The 15,425-nt window shown below is 47.9% G+C and overlaps 2 protein-coding genes across 2 annotated transcripts; one reads left to right on the top strand and one right to left on the bottom strand.

The window, feature by feature from the left end:
* Positions 1-731: 731 nt before the first annotated feature.
* LOC103379775 (uncharacterized) lies at positions 732-2,562 on the bottom strand. Its single transcript, XM_025056436.1, has 5 exons — positions 2,252-2,562; positions 1,980-2,060; positions 1,778-1,896; positions 1,387-1,570; positions 732-1,210 (listed from the first exon to the last, which is right to left on the bottom strand). Exons 1-5 carry the CDS (start codon positions 2,408-2,410, stop codon positions 1,106-1,108), a joined length of 648 nt encoding a protein of 215 aa, XP_024912204.1. The 5' UTR covers positions 2,411-2,562; the 3' UTR covers positions 732-1,105.
* A 490-nt stretch (positions 2,563-3,052) lies between these two features.
* znf609a (zinc finger protein 609a) lies at positions 3,053-15,394 on the top strand. The gene is given in 10 exon segments (XM_025056205.1): positions 3,053-3,438; positions 8,582-9,433; positions 10,020-10,245; positions 10,358-10,445; positions 10,540-12,706; positions 13,663-13,874; positions 13,876-14,033; positions 14,254-14,568; positions 14,853-14,931; positions 15,013-15,394. Coding segments are annotated over 8 exon segments (3,972 nt in total). The 5' UTR covers positions 3,053-3,438; positions 8,582-8,701; the 3' UTR covers positions 14,927-14,931; positions 15,013-15,394.
* The last annotated feature ends 31 nt before the right edge of the window (positions 15,395-15,425 follow it).

Here is a 15,425-nt window from a genome sequence, read left to right as displayed (position 1 = left end):
ACCTGAAACCAACGGTTCACAGTCTGAGCTTCACCAGAGGAAAAACACCAAACAAACCCAGTCCGCTCCGGTCAGGTCTGCAGTTTTGTTTGACGTGAATGCAGTTCTCCTCTCTAGCCTGTAGGTGAAGAAACCGAGCCGATGTTACGGTGAGGCTGCGGTGCGTTCACTGACTCTCCCTCAGGCTGATGAACGTCTGCTTCAGTTGAACTCCAGCAGTTTTACTCTGAGTTTCCACTTGTTGATGTCAACACAGTGACAGCAGTGTGTGCGTGTGTGCGCGCGTGTGTGCGTGTTATAACTGATGTTATTGAATTTGCTTCTTTTCTTTAACTAGATTGTTTTCTCTTTGTCCATTTCGAGGATTTTATTGTCATTCGTGACATTAGTTTTTTTAAAATTGTCGTAACATTTTTCACGTGTGTCCTTCACTTGTTCGCTCTTGGCTTCTCGTCAACTTTTTTCTACTGTTTTAACCAAAGACAAACACTTCAGCACTAATCGGCTGAATACAGAGCTAATGTCTTTGACTTTGTCTCACATTTGTCTCCGGTTTTGTCCCCGGTTCTATCCTGAAACATTTACGATGACAGTGGAGGAACTGGAGCCAATCACAGCAGTCTCCAGGTCAGGACCGTTCCCCACTTCACGCAGAGAACCATTCACAAACAAATACGGTTAGCTGCTGCCCCCTTGTGGACAAAAAACAAAGGTCGTTATGTGTTTTCGGATCTAAATATAAATAGAACTTTATTAACCTTTACCTTCGGACAATTAATGGAAAACTCCATATATATGTGCAGCCATGACATATTTTAGTGAGAGTTAAATAAACAGATATAATTATAACATTATTATAGGCTCGGTGTCAGTGTATAATGTTTGCAAATATGTTGAGCCTTACTTTACCTGTATATATATTAAAAACAAAAATAAACTTTAAAAATGATCTCAGAAAAGATTCACATCAAACACAGATTCATAAATAAAAACATGTTTTGACTTTAAACCAGTGTCAAATAACATGAAGATATTTGACGTTTTCTCTTTGTTTTCTTTTTACTGACTCCACACGAAGGGGCATCTCTGCAGACAGGTCACATGATCATCCGTGTGTGTGCGTGTTCCACGTCCGTCTCTGTGACTCGTCTGTGTCATCCGACCACTCACTGTCCGGCGCGGCGGAGAACTTCACCTTTCGGTTTGACTTCTGCACACACACACAGACACACACACACGTCTGTTCTCCTGCTGCACCAAACTCCATAGAGAAAATCAACATTTTTACTTCAGATACATGCAGGGTCTACGGCTGCAGCAAATACTGCCTCGTGTGGTCAGTGTGTGTCACTGAGGTGACACATCAACAATGCTACTCCCTCCCACCTGTTTGTCTCCCAGTCCCCGGGGATACTGGGAAATGCTCTCACGACGACGCTCCGCCTTCTGCCAGTCGTCCAACCATGTCTGGCGGCGATACTCTGACTGTCGGGACAGGAGCCGCTGGTAGATGGCCTGATTCTGACGACGGACCAGTACCAGCTCAGCCCGCCTCTTGTCAGCATTGAGACTAAAATGGAGAAAAGGGACGAGACAACCCAACAACCAATGAAAGGTTTTATTATAAAATCTTTATTATTGTCATGGAGTGAGTGAGTCGCCCCCATGTGGTCTGTAACATCAACTTCATTATAACTATCATGACCAGCGAAGACATGTGGACAACACAGATCATGGACGATGTTCTTGTGTTTCCATGCTCTACAGAGCAGCTCACCTCTTCAGGTGATACTGGTTCCGATGGTCCACCAAACCATGTGAAGAAACGATGTTGGCCAGTCTGGAGGACAGGAGACGGTTGTCTCTGTCGATGATGGACAGGCGCTCATCCTGCAGCTGTTTTCACAGGTAATAACCAGTCAGAGGCAGTTGATTTAACCGCCCGCCCCTTACCCCTCTCCAGGCTCTTGACCACTGACCTGCAGTCTTTTCAGTTTGAGTTGGACATGGGCTGGTGTCCTAATGCCCCTGTTGTCAACGACAGGAAGGGCGGAGCTTACCTGAAGCAACACAGCAGGAGAGAGAGATCAACCTTCACTGGTTAGTCTTAGTTAGTCTTAGTTAGTCTTAGTCTTTCTCTTTCGTCTTGTTAAGAAATCATTGATGATCAACAACCTATGTTAAAGTTACAGGTTCAGTTTAAAAGCAGGAAACATGCCCCCCCCCCCGTACCACCCATCTGCCCCCATACCTTCCTGCAGTGGTTCTGGTAGTTGTTCTGGTCCCATCTCTGCTGCAGGTAGCGGTTGGTGACAGGTTTTAGCGGCTGGTACGACCGGTGCATCTTTCCAACTCCAGTCCAACAGGATGTGTGCTGTTTGTTTGCAGGCCTGGAGGGAGCAGTCACCATGGAGACATAACCCTCTTTATCTTTTTAGGACCAGATCAGGTTCCTATGAATAATTTCTGGGCTGCTCTTATGAACCTCTGAGGGGCAGCAAACACACACAGATGATGGAGCTGGTGTTGGTGTTAGTGTCAGGAGGCCCCCAGTGCATGCTGGTCTGGGCGGTTCGGGGGTTGTTGAGCCTCCCCCCCCCCTCCACCTCCTGTCACACCTTCATCTCTGACCAGAATAGTCTTCACTAGTTCCTAATTTATGGTTTGTACATCATGGTGGTACCTGGGCTCCCTCTAGAGTAAAATAAGGGAACATGACCCCTGACGTCTAGTCCAGAACTAGATGTCAGTACCAATAACATTAAGGATTTTTTTTTGAGTCGTTTTATTAGTTTATTCATTTCGGTCAGGGAAAATGTATCAAACAGTATTTCTTTTAACCAAAAACATTTTTAAAAGTTTGAGGCCCCTGTTTATCTTCTGTTTCGTTTTTTATTTTTAGAATTTTTGACCAATATTTCTCCAATTTGTACCGTTTTACAATGCGTTTCTGCGGTGAGAACGTGGATTGAATCACTTCCACTGAAGCTAGATCCAGTCCGGTGACTGGTATCCGGCGTGAAAATCCGGGTCCACCTGGATATACCGCTCCGGGCTTTCGCTCTCACTCGAACAGCCATTACGGCCCAGAGCAGCGCTGCTGTTTGTCCGTCTGCGGCTGTCCGTGGGTCTGTGTGCTAAACAGACGCAGTGCTAACGTCTCTAAACTCTAGGACTAATGACATTCACTATTCTTGGACTATCTGGGATACGCGCTGTTTGTACTAGAGTTTGAGGAGTCACTCCAAAATGTCGTCGTTTCCCGCTGTACTCCTAGCCGAGAGCGTGTGATGGCTGCGCTCCAGTGAAGCTAGTGAGCACGTTGACTCTGCTTCTGTCCGTTTTGCCCCAGGGACGCTTTTCTGCAACGTCTTTACCGGAAATACAGTGACATATGGAGTGTACATGAACACTGCTTTCATTGGGATTCTAACCGGGGTAAGTGGACACGATGAGAACGGTTCTCTTGGTGGGATTTGAGCTCTGCGCGGGATAAGAATGTTAGCGTTAGCATTACAGGCTAACTGCTGCTGCCTTTGTCTGCGGAGACCGGAGAGCCAGGGGGCATGCGTCCATCATCGGACACGTCCCCGCCTGACCTGGTCGTTTATATTCGTTTGCTAATTTAAATCTCCGTATTAATTTCATTCAAAGTTTCATTGTTGTAAAAAGTTATTTCCGCTCCTATGTTGGCCACGTTCTTTAAAAGTAATGTTTGGATGCCGTCAAGCTTCTCCTGTACGGGCTTTGCGAGTGTTTCCAAAACAACTGCTCAATATCGTCTTACACATTTTAAAACATTTGATTTTCATACCAAAGGTTGTAGCATATAAACGCTTGAAAAGCTCTGAAAGCTTGCACAACAACGTTAGCGTATTCCAAAATACTGTCCGATGATGGAGCTACCGCGTTGACAGCAAGCCTGTGAAAGCGCTGCATCGGCGATTGTCCAGCTCTCGACAGTGCAGGACTTACAGGTCAACGGCTCTATGAAGCACCTGTGCTCCCAGAGTCACGTTAGGCTTGGCTGCGATGTACATGGCTGGAAATGTCGTTGTTGTTTTTATGTTTTATCCCATATCGCTGAATGAGTGAGAAGAAAAGGCATATCTTTCGGCGTCACGTTGAAAGGAGCAGCTTGGCGTCCGGTAATGGATCCCGTTAGCTTATTAGCGGGCCACGGTGGGCCTGTGAGCTAAGCTGCTTGAATAAGACATATTTCGTGTGCGATGGACATTTTTTTAATGTTTATTTAACAATAGAAACGTGTATGATCACAATTACCCAGTCAATATAATTCTCAGTATTCATGTTGTGTAATAGTTTCGCTATAGCTTAATAGCACACATCGGTCATGCTAACGGGACTAATCCGTCTTCCTCCATCTCATCCTGGGTTTTGTTTTGCTTGCGGTCGCCCAGGGGGTTCGAGTGTGCCATTTTCACCTATTTATCGGATTCCTTAAATGTGTGAACGAGACTTATTTCCCCCGTTGTCCTTTATTGTCATACAAACTGTTGCTGTTGTTTGCAGAGGGCCGTGTAGGGGCGGTCCTCTCCCGAACACGAAGCTAAACCGCTAACTAGCCTGAACTGGGCCCACTGTGTGGCTGAACTGAAAAATAACAACACAAACATACTGGTGTTTGTTGCTGTACTTTATTAATAACACACGTACAACCAATGCAGTGACATTAGTGGTTAGTTATTATTAGTTATGTTAGTAAAAACACTGACAGACTTAGAAACATGTTGTTATATATTTAATAACAGCAAATGTAAAAAGCCTTCTATGTGTTTACTACTGATTAATCACGTAGAAGGCTTTGAAAACTCATTAAATGAAAAAAAAAATTATCTATTTGAGTGTTTGGTTTGACAACTACAATCCCTGCTCCACTTATAGGACTAATTCGTTTAAACATTGTAAACGCTGTAAATGCATCTTAAAGCCACCAAGAAGTGACTTAAACCTGTACTGTTAGTATTATTATTATTATTATAGTATTATTCATAATAGTATTATTATCATTAGTATTATAATATTAGTAAAATAGTATTATTTTTTATTAGAATCATTTTTTCACTCAACATCACCATCATTGTTATTGTGTAATTGGGCAAGTGATAAAAATATTGGGCTGGACCCTAAGAGGACCAGGACATGGACAAGTTAATGACCACCCTCAGATTTTGCAGAAAATGTTTTCCAACCAATCAGAAAGCTGTTCATTTCCTGCTCCTTACCCATAGTTCCTGTTGTCCTTCACAATCCTACTAAGAACAGGAACTATTTCAGAAGCACTCTTCAAGCTTTTAGTTTTCTCATGATCCACTATATCTTGTTTTACAGCTGTGACACGATTTTATGCCTTTATTGTTTCACTAATGAAGCAGCATCAAAGGTCGGGATATCTTTAGAGAAGGTCACAACGTTGGCACAGATACAAATAATTCAGGCAAAATAACAACAAACAACTTTTTCTTATTCACCAAGTTTTTGGATATACTTTAAGTGCACATTCCCTTAATTTACATATGTTATCTTTCTGTTTGCGTAACTCCTCAGTCCTGCATCTTTCTGTAATGATCTGTATGATTAAAATTCCCATGAGAAAGGTTACTGGTCCAATTTGTATGGTCTGCCATAGATCCAGCCAATCTGAGTCCTTAGTCCCCCTCTGTTCCCAGTCCAGTACTGCCATTACATGACCTGCCAGAGTTCATGGATGATTTTCACGCAGGTGTCTCCATCTCTCTCCTAAATGTAGTGCCATGTGTTGGTATGTTGATGTGCTCTCATTGGACCTGGCAACGTGGTTCTATACCTGACTGTGGAACCAGTTGTAGCATCCACCTGTGGGGATTTTGTATCCTGTGTTCCTGAGTCCTGTAAATCTCCTTCATGATCTCCCAGTCCTTAATTTCCCAAAGGGAACTCCCAAGGGATTAATAAAGTTCTATCTATTTATCAGCAGTGAAGGTCCAGAGGGTTCTGTCATATATGTCCAGACTCTTTGTTGTTTAGACTGGAGTGTTTGTTTTCGTCTGATCTTTGGACCTTGCTGCTGCTGCAGCCTGAAACTCTCACTTCTGTGTGGACACAGTGGCGTTCCCTTTTACATTGACAGGTGGACATGTCCCTCTGCCACCTGTCTTCATTGTACAAACAGCTAGGCCCTGTGGAACTACACAAACTTCCTTCAGTCCAGGGACCTAGGTGAGGTGGAAACAGTCTAACAGACATTACAGACACGGCAGGGTCTCTTATAGAATATAAATATGACTAAATGTGTATGAGAAACTCATTTTGAGTCCCAAGTGAATCATTTCCTCTTGCACTTCACTGAGTTCCTCCACTGAGTCCTCAGTGACTTCAGTGTTTCTGTAAGTCTGTGGTGTTGACAGTGGAAGACTGTCTGTGTGATTGGCCTGGATGTAAACATGGGAGATTTGTGACTATGACTGTGAACTAAACCTCAATCACAGTGCCTTGATTTATTTTTTTGAATAAATTAATAATAAATAAAAAACTATAATTGTCAAATGTCTAGCAAAAGTCTGGCATAGTGGTTAAGGAAGTGGTGGCTTAGTGGTTAAGGATGCTTATTCGGGTCCGATAGGCTTCAGGTTCGAGTCCACCAGCTGCTAAGTTACCACTGAGGTGCTCTGAGCAAGGCTCCATCCCCACACACTGCTCCCCGGGTGCTTAAATCTGCCCACTGTTCACTTCAGTGATGGGTTAAAAGCAGAGGTCACATTTGGTTGTGTGCTGTGGTGTGCTGTGTCACAATGACAAGTAGTTCACTTTATTTATTTCTTTCAGAGAAATAAAATCATCTGCTAGCCACACAGGAAGTCAGAACAGAATGGCCTACCTATTATTATTTGAGGAACTCTTGTGGTTTGGATCATTTCTTGTGCGTAATGATCTTTATAAGGATCAGAATAGTTCTGAGTCAGATGTGTGCTGACAGACTTTGAGTGGACTTTTCACCCCCTGTGGAAATTTCAGCATTACATGTTTTGAAAATCTCTATCCATATTCTCAGATATATTGAAAAAAGGCCCCAGCGCAGACATGTTGGTAAGCTAGATATGTAATGCAGATATCTCTAACACAGTTTTGCCTAGTTAAAAGGAGAATTCGGCTATCAGACAAGCCGCGGTTTTTGCCTGCGTCATCATGACTTCCTGTTTCGGCCGTGTTGTTTTGGTGATAATAGTCTTTCTGAAAATTTTCGGCGGCCAAACTAGTGTGTAATTCTGGATGGCCCAGATTTCAGTGTTGACTGCAGTGTTTGTTTCTGCTTTTGCTTCTTCCCATGACCCCAGAGTGACCCCCGCCTCAGACACAGACTCTATAGAATGGACGCAGGCAGAGTTGGTGCAGCAGGTGTAGTCAGGATTCTGGTCTTCCGTTATTCACTTCTGACCCAGATTCACAGTCTGTCCAATAACAGTAAAAAAACACTCAGTCTGTGCTTTTAATGTAAACCTGCTGATTTACTTTAGACCTGGTTTAGAGTTATCAGTCACTAAATGTACTTGCAGTGACCTCAAGTGGTCATGTCACAATGGTGATTAGTTTCCTGTTCAAATAAACGGTGTAGTGACAGTCAATTGTTGTTGTCACTGTATCAGAGAGGACAGTCGCTGCACTTGGCCCACGGTGGCCCGACCCACAGGGCGGCCCACAGCAGATCAATACAGTGCAGTGTTCTCTGTGATGTTAGTCCTGATGGATGTAGGCGAGCCTGTCTGCTGATGTCATCAGTCTGTTCTCTGCTGATGTCATCAGTCTGTTCTCTGCTCACACCAGTGCCCTCCTTTGACTTCAGAGGAAACCCCCCTATTAATAGTCCCAGTAAACTTAGAATTTTTGACATTTGTGTAAACATTGACTTCATGACAATGAAAACACATCCTAATATACCAGTCACATGACAAACCATCAAGGTGACTCTTCTACTTTTGACAAACAAGATTTTTGGTGGCTGAATATTCGGCGCATCCATAATAAGAACTCTTTCGTTTTTGAAGATTATAGATAAAGCTTTATGTCACTGTGATCGCTCTGTCTAGGGCAGTAACAATACAACATGAATCAGTTTTTTTTTTTAATTACAAATCTGTAACTGCAGTAAACACTGATCATCATGAAGATCATCTGTCGATGGTCTATTGGTCGTCTATTGATTAGCAAAAGCCTCCAAAACATTTCCCTTCATTAAGTCAGTTGAGATGTTAGCGTGGTGGCTTAACCCCCCTGCCACCCGTCGTTCACCTAAAGGGCTGCTGCCATTTGTATGTATTGTCACAGGAGGTGAAAGGTCACACGGCACCATTGATATGATAAGTGAATGAAGTTGGAGGAGAAGTAACCAACAGCCTCCTCCTCCTTTTCCTCAAGCCACTCCACCAGGAGGTGGCAGGGATGCAAGTCACCTGGACTGTCCTTAATGAAACACGTTGTCGTTAATATTTTTATGTCATTTTGATCCCACTTCACAAAGTACCGTATTAATCATACAGGAGAACGTTCTCAAAATAACCACCACTCTTCTCTGTCCTTTGTGCAGGAGGCGATGTGGGGATCAGGGCGGTGGCGCAGGGTCCAGCCCTGAGGAGCCGTGCTGCTGCTGGGAGGAGCGCGGCCCTCCTGCAGCCCTCCTCGGACGCTCCGGGACGCTCATACTAAGATGTCCCTCAGCAGCGGCTCTGCAGGCGGGAAAGGTGTGGACTCCAACGCGGTGGACACGTATGACAGCGGCGATGAGTGGGATATCGGTGTTGGAAATCTGATCATTGACTTGGACGCCGACCTGGAAAAGGATAAACTAGAGATGTCGAGCAGCAAGGATGTAGGGGCCATGGGGGGACCGCCCAGCGCCGTGGCTGCTTTACCTGACAATATAAAGTTTGTTAGTCCTGTGACTGCCATGCAAGGCAAAGAGAGCAAGTCCAAATCCAAGCGCAGCAAGAACTCTAAGGACAGTGTTAAGGGCCCAGTCTCAGACGGAGCCAAAAAGGAGATTCCGGCGCGGCTCCCTGCAGACCCACCGGCCCAAAACCCGAACTCTACCCCACCGAAGGGTAATGACAAGTCAAGTAAACCCACCCGTATCATCCCCAATATAAAAAAGGACAAAGACGGGCTAACTGGGAAAAGTAAGAAGGACAAAATAGAGGTCGCGGCCACAGGTGGGCTTGGCATTGAGAAAGAGTCGGGGGGGCCCAGTGTGCCGTTTGGGTCCCCTCGGAGCGGCCCATTCGAGGCCCAGCAAAACCCTGAACTTGTTGCAGCTGAGCAGCTGGGGAGTATGGCACTGGACGCTGCAGGGATTGGACAGACTGCTGCTATGACAACAGAGCAGGACGAGATGGACGCAGGAGAATGTCGGAACCTGAAGAAGACGGTCAGTGGTGAGAAGGTAAGATCAGACTGTGTTAGGGTTCAATCCTGGACAAATGTAGGGTTGACCACAGTTATCAGTTACCACTGAGCTGCTCTGAGCACGGCACCGTCCCCGCTCACTGCCCCCTGCTGACTTTGGTGATGGGTTAAAAGCAGAGCTCACATTTGGTTGTGTGCAGTGGTGTGTTGTGTCACAATGACAAGTAGTTCACTTTCCAGAACACATGGTTACAGACAGGAAGTGATAGTCTGTCAGGACTGGTCAGGTTTCTGTTCTGTTCCATCTCAGGGGGTGTGTTTTCTTCATGTCTTCTGTTCCTCTGTAGTGTTGACATACCACCTCTGAACCTGTAGTTCCTGGTACTCTGATCTGATGGTCCTGATGTTTGAACCCTGTTGAACCTCCTTTGATTCATCTACAGCCTGTCAATCATCTACAGTCTGTCAATCTGTCAGTTAGACACAGTGTTAGACATAGTGTTTTCTCTGACTCTTTAACATCAGAATGACCTTTGACCTCCCCATTAGTCCAAACACGCTGGGCCCAGGCCTGGATAAGGACAATGATGACTGTGTCCTCCTTTTCTGTCTTCCTCTGTCAGATGGAGTCTCCGGTCTCGACCCCTGCTGCTCTTCCTCTTCACCTCCTAACCCCCGTCACCAACAGTGACATTTCGTCGTCCAGCGAACAGATCATGGTTCGCACACGCTCAGTAGCCGTGAACACGGCGGACGCAGCACTGGCGACAGAGCCAGAGTGTCTGGGACCCTGTGAGCCAGGCACCAGCGTCAACCTGGAGGGAATAGTGTGGCAGGAGACGGAGGATGGTAAGATGATTTAACCGTGGAGAACTGGAGGAACCTTCTTCTGAAGTCCAGCACCTTTGCTGTGGTCTGCAGAGGTCAGGTGTCTGATGGTCTCGTTGTCCTGTCTGTGTAGGTATGTTGGTCGTAAATGTCACCTGGAGAAACAAGACCTACGTGGGAACCTTGTTGGACTGCACCAGACATGACTGGGCCCCACCAAGGTACGAACACCGAGGGTTGACCTTTGACCTGTCCTCTTGTCCACTTATGTCACACACTTGTTCTGTGCTAACTGTGTTCCAAATCTGTTCTCAGGTTCTGCGATTCTCCCACCAGTGATGTGGAGATACGGAGTGGCCGTGGTCGGGGGAAGAGGATGCGTCCTAGCAGTAACACGCCGCTCAATGACAACAGCAACTCCTCAGACAACAAAGGCAGCGGCAGCAGTAAGACCAGAGGAGCCGCGGCCAACAGTAAAGGCAGACGAGGGAGTCAGACCAGCGGCAGCGTGGAGGACGCCAAGGCCAGTCCCTCCTCCGCCAAAAGGAAGACCAAACCTGCTTCCGACATGGAGCCCACGTCCAGCTCTGAGGACACCAAGGCGTCCAAACGCATGAGAACCAACTCCACTGGTGCTGCACCCTCCCTCCCGGGAGGTAAAACAGATCCCCTTCCTCCCCCACAGCTGGACCGCACCTGCCCCTCCCCCGTACTCATTGACTGCCCTCATCCCAACTGTAACAAGAAATACAAGCACATCAATGGGCTGAAGTACCACCAGGCCCGAGCCCACAATGAAAGTGACATCCGATTGGACCAGGATGGAGACAGTGAGTACGGGGATGACCCCACCCTCCACCCCGACCCTGCCTCCTGTAATGGTGCTGCCATCTCACCTGCTCGCTCCACGACGCCAAAAGGAAGAGGCTTCGACGTTCCCTCCCCTTCCTCAGGGAAGATGACGTCAAAGGGGAAGAAGAAAGGAGGGGAGGTGGAGCCAGAGGGGACAGACGGGGGTGAGGAGGCCGCATGTTTGACTGATGAGGCCAGTAATGATGGTATGGACGATAGGAAGGCCAAGAAAATGGTGAGTGGAGGAAAGCTCGACAAAGTGGCCCAAAAAGGCCTGAAGCCCGTTCGCCCTGTGGCCTCTGTGGGTCCCGGAGCGCCCTCACCCTATGCCCTACAGGCTTCCTCCCCCTCTCTGGGCTCTGTGGTACAGTCCATTCCTAAGAGCCCACAGCTGAAGAACAGCCAACCCAAGCCCCCTCCCCTGGTTGACCCCGCCTCCAGCCCCTCCCTCAACAAAGACAAGAAGAAGAAGGACAAAAAGAAGAGGGAGGGAGGCAAGGAGTGTGACAGTCCAAAGGCCTCGTGTAAGGCTGGGAGGCCAGAGGAGGGAAAAAGTCCGTACTCCGATACGTCCGACGCCATGCTCAATGGCTCCACGGAAGCTCACCAAAGTCGCCTGGCCAGCATCAAGGCAGAGGCCGACAAGGTTTACAGCTTCTCTGACAACGCGCCCAGTCCGTCCATCGGTGTGGCCAGCAGATTGGAACCTGGCGCCCCGGCGCCGCTTCACCTCAACCAGAATGGAGCCGACAGCGCTTCCATCAAAACCAGCAGCCCGGCCTACTCCGACATCTCTGACGCAGGAGAGGACGGAGAGGGGAAGGCCGAGGGGGTGAAGGTGAAGACGGAGCCTGATCAGGTTCCTCGTGAAGGTGCCAAGAAGGCTCTGTTCCCCCCGCAGCCCCCCAGTAAGGAGTCACCGTACTACTCCAACTACGAGTCTTACTACTCCCCTAGCTACACTAACCCCAGCCCTGGGGCGGCACAGACTGCAGCGCCTCACACCGAGGTAGCCCAGGTGAAGATCAAGAAGGAGAAGGAGGAGGAGCTGGAGCTGGGGGAGGAGACCAAACTGAAGACTGAGCCTCAGGAGGAGAGGAAGGTGGAGCCGGGGCCTCAGCAACCCTCCGTCATCCAGCAGCGCTCCAACATGTACACCCAGCCTCTGTACTACAACCAGTACTATGTACCGCCGTACTCCTACAGCCCGGACCAGGCCTACCACGCCCACCTGCTGGCCTCTAACCCCGCCTATCGACAGCAGTACGAAGAAAGACAGCGACAGGTGGAGAGGAAGACCGAGAGCAAAGAGCGCGAAGGTCCTGGTAAAGAGGAGTGGAAGCAGAAGGCATCGCTGCCCCCAACCCTGTCCCGGGCCCCCAGCCTTACTGACCTAGGTTCCAAGGGGGCGCTAAACCAGGGAAAATCCAAAGAACCTCCACTGGCAGCGTCCTCTGAACAGACAAAGTCTGTCATCATGGCAAAGGAGGAGCCTAAAGGTCAGGTCATCCAATCTGAGGGTCTGAAGATGAAGCTGAGTGAAGCAGGGCATCATGGGAAAGAGGAGGCCAAACCAGGAGTGGAGTCTGGAAGGCCTACAGGTGTAGAGTCCGCCATGTGGTACAGACAGGTATAGAACACCTCAGTCCAATCTGCACACACAGACCACACTGTTTCAGCTCAGTCAATGCAAACACAAACTGAACGTCTAATCTGTCTAATCTCTGTCTAATCTCTGTCTAACCCAGGCATGGGCATCTACGGCCCGGGGGCCATTTGGCCTGTTTAAACTTTCATATTCAAACTTTATATTATCATTACATTTCTGCCTTTTCCCCGCAATGCCCACATTTCCCCATTAACTGGTGTAAAAAAGGCTAAAACCATTTTAGCCTTTATGCATGACTTTTACATGTCTTTTATCTGTCTGCTCCTGACCCCGCCCCCGTCAAAAAGTTTAATCTCTAATCTCTGTCTAATCTCTGTCTAATCTCTGTCTAACCCAGGCATGGGCATCTACGGCCCGGGGGTCATTTGGCCTGTTTAAACTTTCATATTCAAACTTTATATTATCATTACATTTCTGCCTTCTCCCTGCAATGCCCACATTTCCCCATTAACTGGTGTAAAAAAGGCTAAAAACATTTTAGCCTTTATGCATGACTTTTACATGTCTTTTATCTGTCTGCTCCTGACCCCGCCCCCGTCAAAAAGTTTAATCTCTAATCTCTGTCTAATCTCTGTCTAATCTCTGTCTAATCTCTGTCTAATCTCTGTCTAACCCAGGCATGGGCATCTACGGCCCGGGGGCCATTTGGCCTGTTTAAACTTTCATATTCAAACTTTATATTATCATTACATTTCTGCCTTTTCCCTGCAATGCCCACATTTCCCCATTAACTGGTGTAAAAAAGGCTAAAAACATTTTAGCCTTTATGCATGACTTTTACATGTCTTTTATCTGTCTGCTCCTGACCCCGCCCCCGTCAAAAAGTTTAATCTCTAATCTCTGTCTAATCTGTGTCACTCAGATCGTCGTAGTTCACTGCTCCAGGTCATGTGACTGAACTCTGGTTTTCTCCTCAGGAGCCCGACTCTCGCCTGTGGCCCTACGTTTACCCTAACAAGTACCCCGAGGCCCCAAAGCCGCAGGAGGAGGAGCGGTGGAAAGAGGAGAGGGAGAGGGAGCGGGAAAGGAAGGTGAAGGAGGAGCGGCCCCGGGTAAAGGAGAGCCTCCACAAAGAGGAGGTGAAGGAGGGAGCAGAGGGGAGGACACAGCTGCCTCCAGACGAGCACCGAGGGGTCGCATCCCCCACACATGTCGTTCTCCTCACCTCTTGCTCAGCACCAGGGCTACATGCCCTACATGCATGGACCTTACGCCTACAGTCAGGGCTACGAGCCCAGTCACCCCGGATACAGAGGCATGCCCTCCGTCATGATGCAGAACTACCCCGGTAAGAGTAGAACCCTCAGTGTGGTCAGAGGTCAGAGAAGAACAGTAGGTAGAACCTAGACACCTGAACCAGCCAAGATTGAAAGAAATGTGAATAAAGTACCTACTGTGGAGTTCTAGACATGAGGTGGAACATGAGTGAAGAACCGATGTTTTTTTTGTTTTTTTTTTTATCACACACTCACTTGTCCAGTTTGAAGACTGTGTTTTTGTCCTGACAGGATCCTACCTGCCTGCTGGGTACTCCTTCTCCACGTACGGAGGGAAAGTGGCAACAGCAGGGGAGGAGGGGGAGAAAGCCTCCAGGTCCAGTCCCACAGTGAAGCCCCCCAGTGAGGCCAAAGCTCTGGACCTGCTGCAGCAGCACGCCAGTCAGTACAAGAGCAAGTCACCGTCAGTACAGGACAAGACGCCACACGAGAGGGAGAGGGAGGGAGACCGGCCGCGATCTTCACCCTCACAGCGCATTCTTCCTTCCCATCATCACCTGGGCTACCCACTGCTGTCTGGACAGTACGACCTGTCCTATGCCTCAGGTGAGTCCACAGGACAGGACAACTGGACGGAGTGGGTTTTTTCACCTCTCATCCAACAGGCCTCAATGTAACTACTTGATAATGATTTTAGCTCAGACCAAAGTCCATAGAGAAACTTAGTTATTTTAGTTCCAGACTGAAGCTCAAAGGACTGTCGGGCAGATATGGATCAAGTGGCCACTTCTGTCTAGTCTTAGAGAGGCAGAAACAACTGACCAGCTGCTGGACGCTCCCACTACAACAAGACGTGTCCTGAAGAACATCTCTTCTTCTCTGTCTCTCAGGTCTCTCCTCCTCAGCCATTGTAGCCAGTCAGCAGGCGTCTGCTCCGTCCATGTATCCTCCACCACGGAGGTGAGACTGGTAAGAAGCTGACCACACAGTTGGAGAGTGTGTCCGGTGTCCAACAGCTTTATAACGCACATGTTCTTTCACTCTCTGTAGGCCGACCTGATTGGCAGCAGGGAATCATGTGACTGGATCACATGGGAAAATATTTCTGATCCCACATCAGTTCAATGGTGTCTGTGTACGTTTGATTTTTCTGCCCCGGTCACTGGATCAGACTAAGAATTGAACCGGGTCCAGACGGTGCTCCTGGTTCCACACACTGTTGCTGTTCAGAATGTTTCCGAACAGTTCTGCCGGTTCTTCTAGTGCTGCTGGTTCCAGTTTGAGCTGCTGGTGCCAAGGTGAGCAGCAGAGAACTGGAGGACAGAGTGGACCCGGGGGGAGGAGCCGCTCTGAGACGAAGCAGGTGATTGGTGGTGTTCTGGTGTGGCCTCGAGGTCCACTCTTTTTTTTTTTTTTCCTTTTTTTTTCTTGCTGAACCCTTGACCCCCCAACACCGCGTGGTG

Source organism: Cynoglossus semilaevis, chromosome 6 (assembly GCF_000523025.1).
Source record: "Cynoglossus semilaevis isolate Cse_v1.0 chromosome 6, Cse_v1.0, whole genome shotgun sequence".
Classification (NCBI taxonomy): domain Eukaryota; kingdom Metazoa; phylum Chordata; class Actinopteri; order Pleuronectiformes; family Cynoglossidae; genus Cynoglossus; species Cynoglossus semilaevis.
The sequence above is the reverse complement of the archived record's forward strand: the minus strand, read 5'-3'. Positions and strand labels throughout refer to the sequence as shown.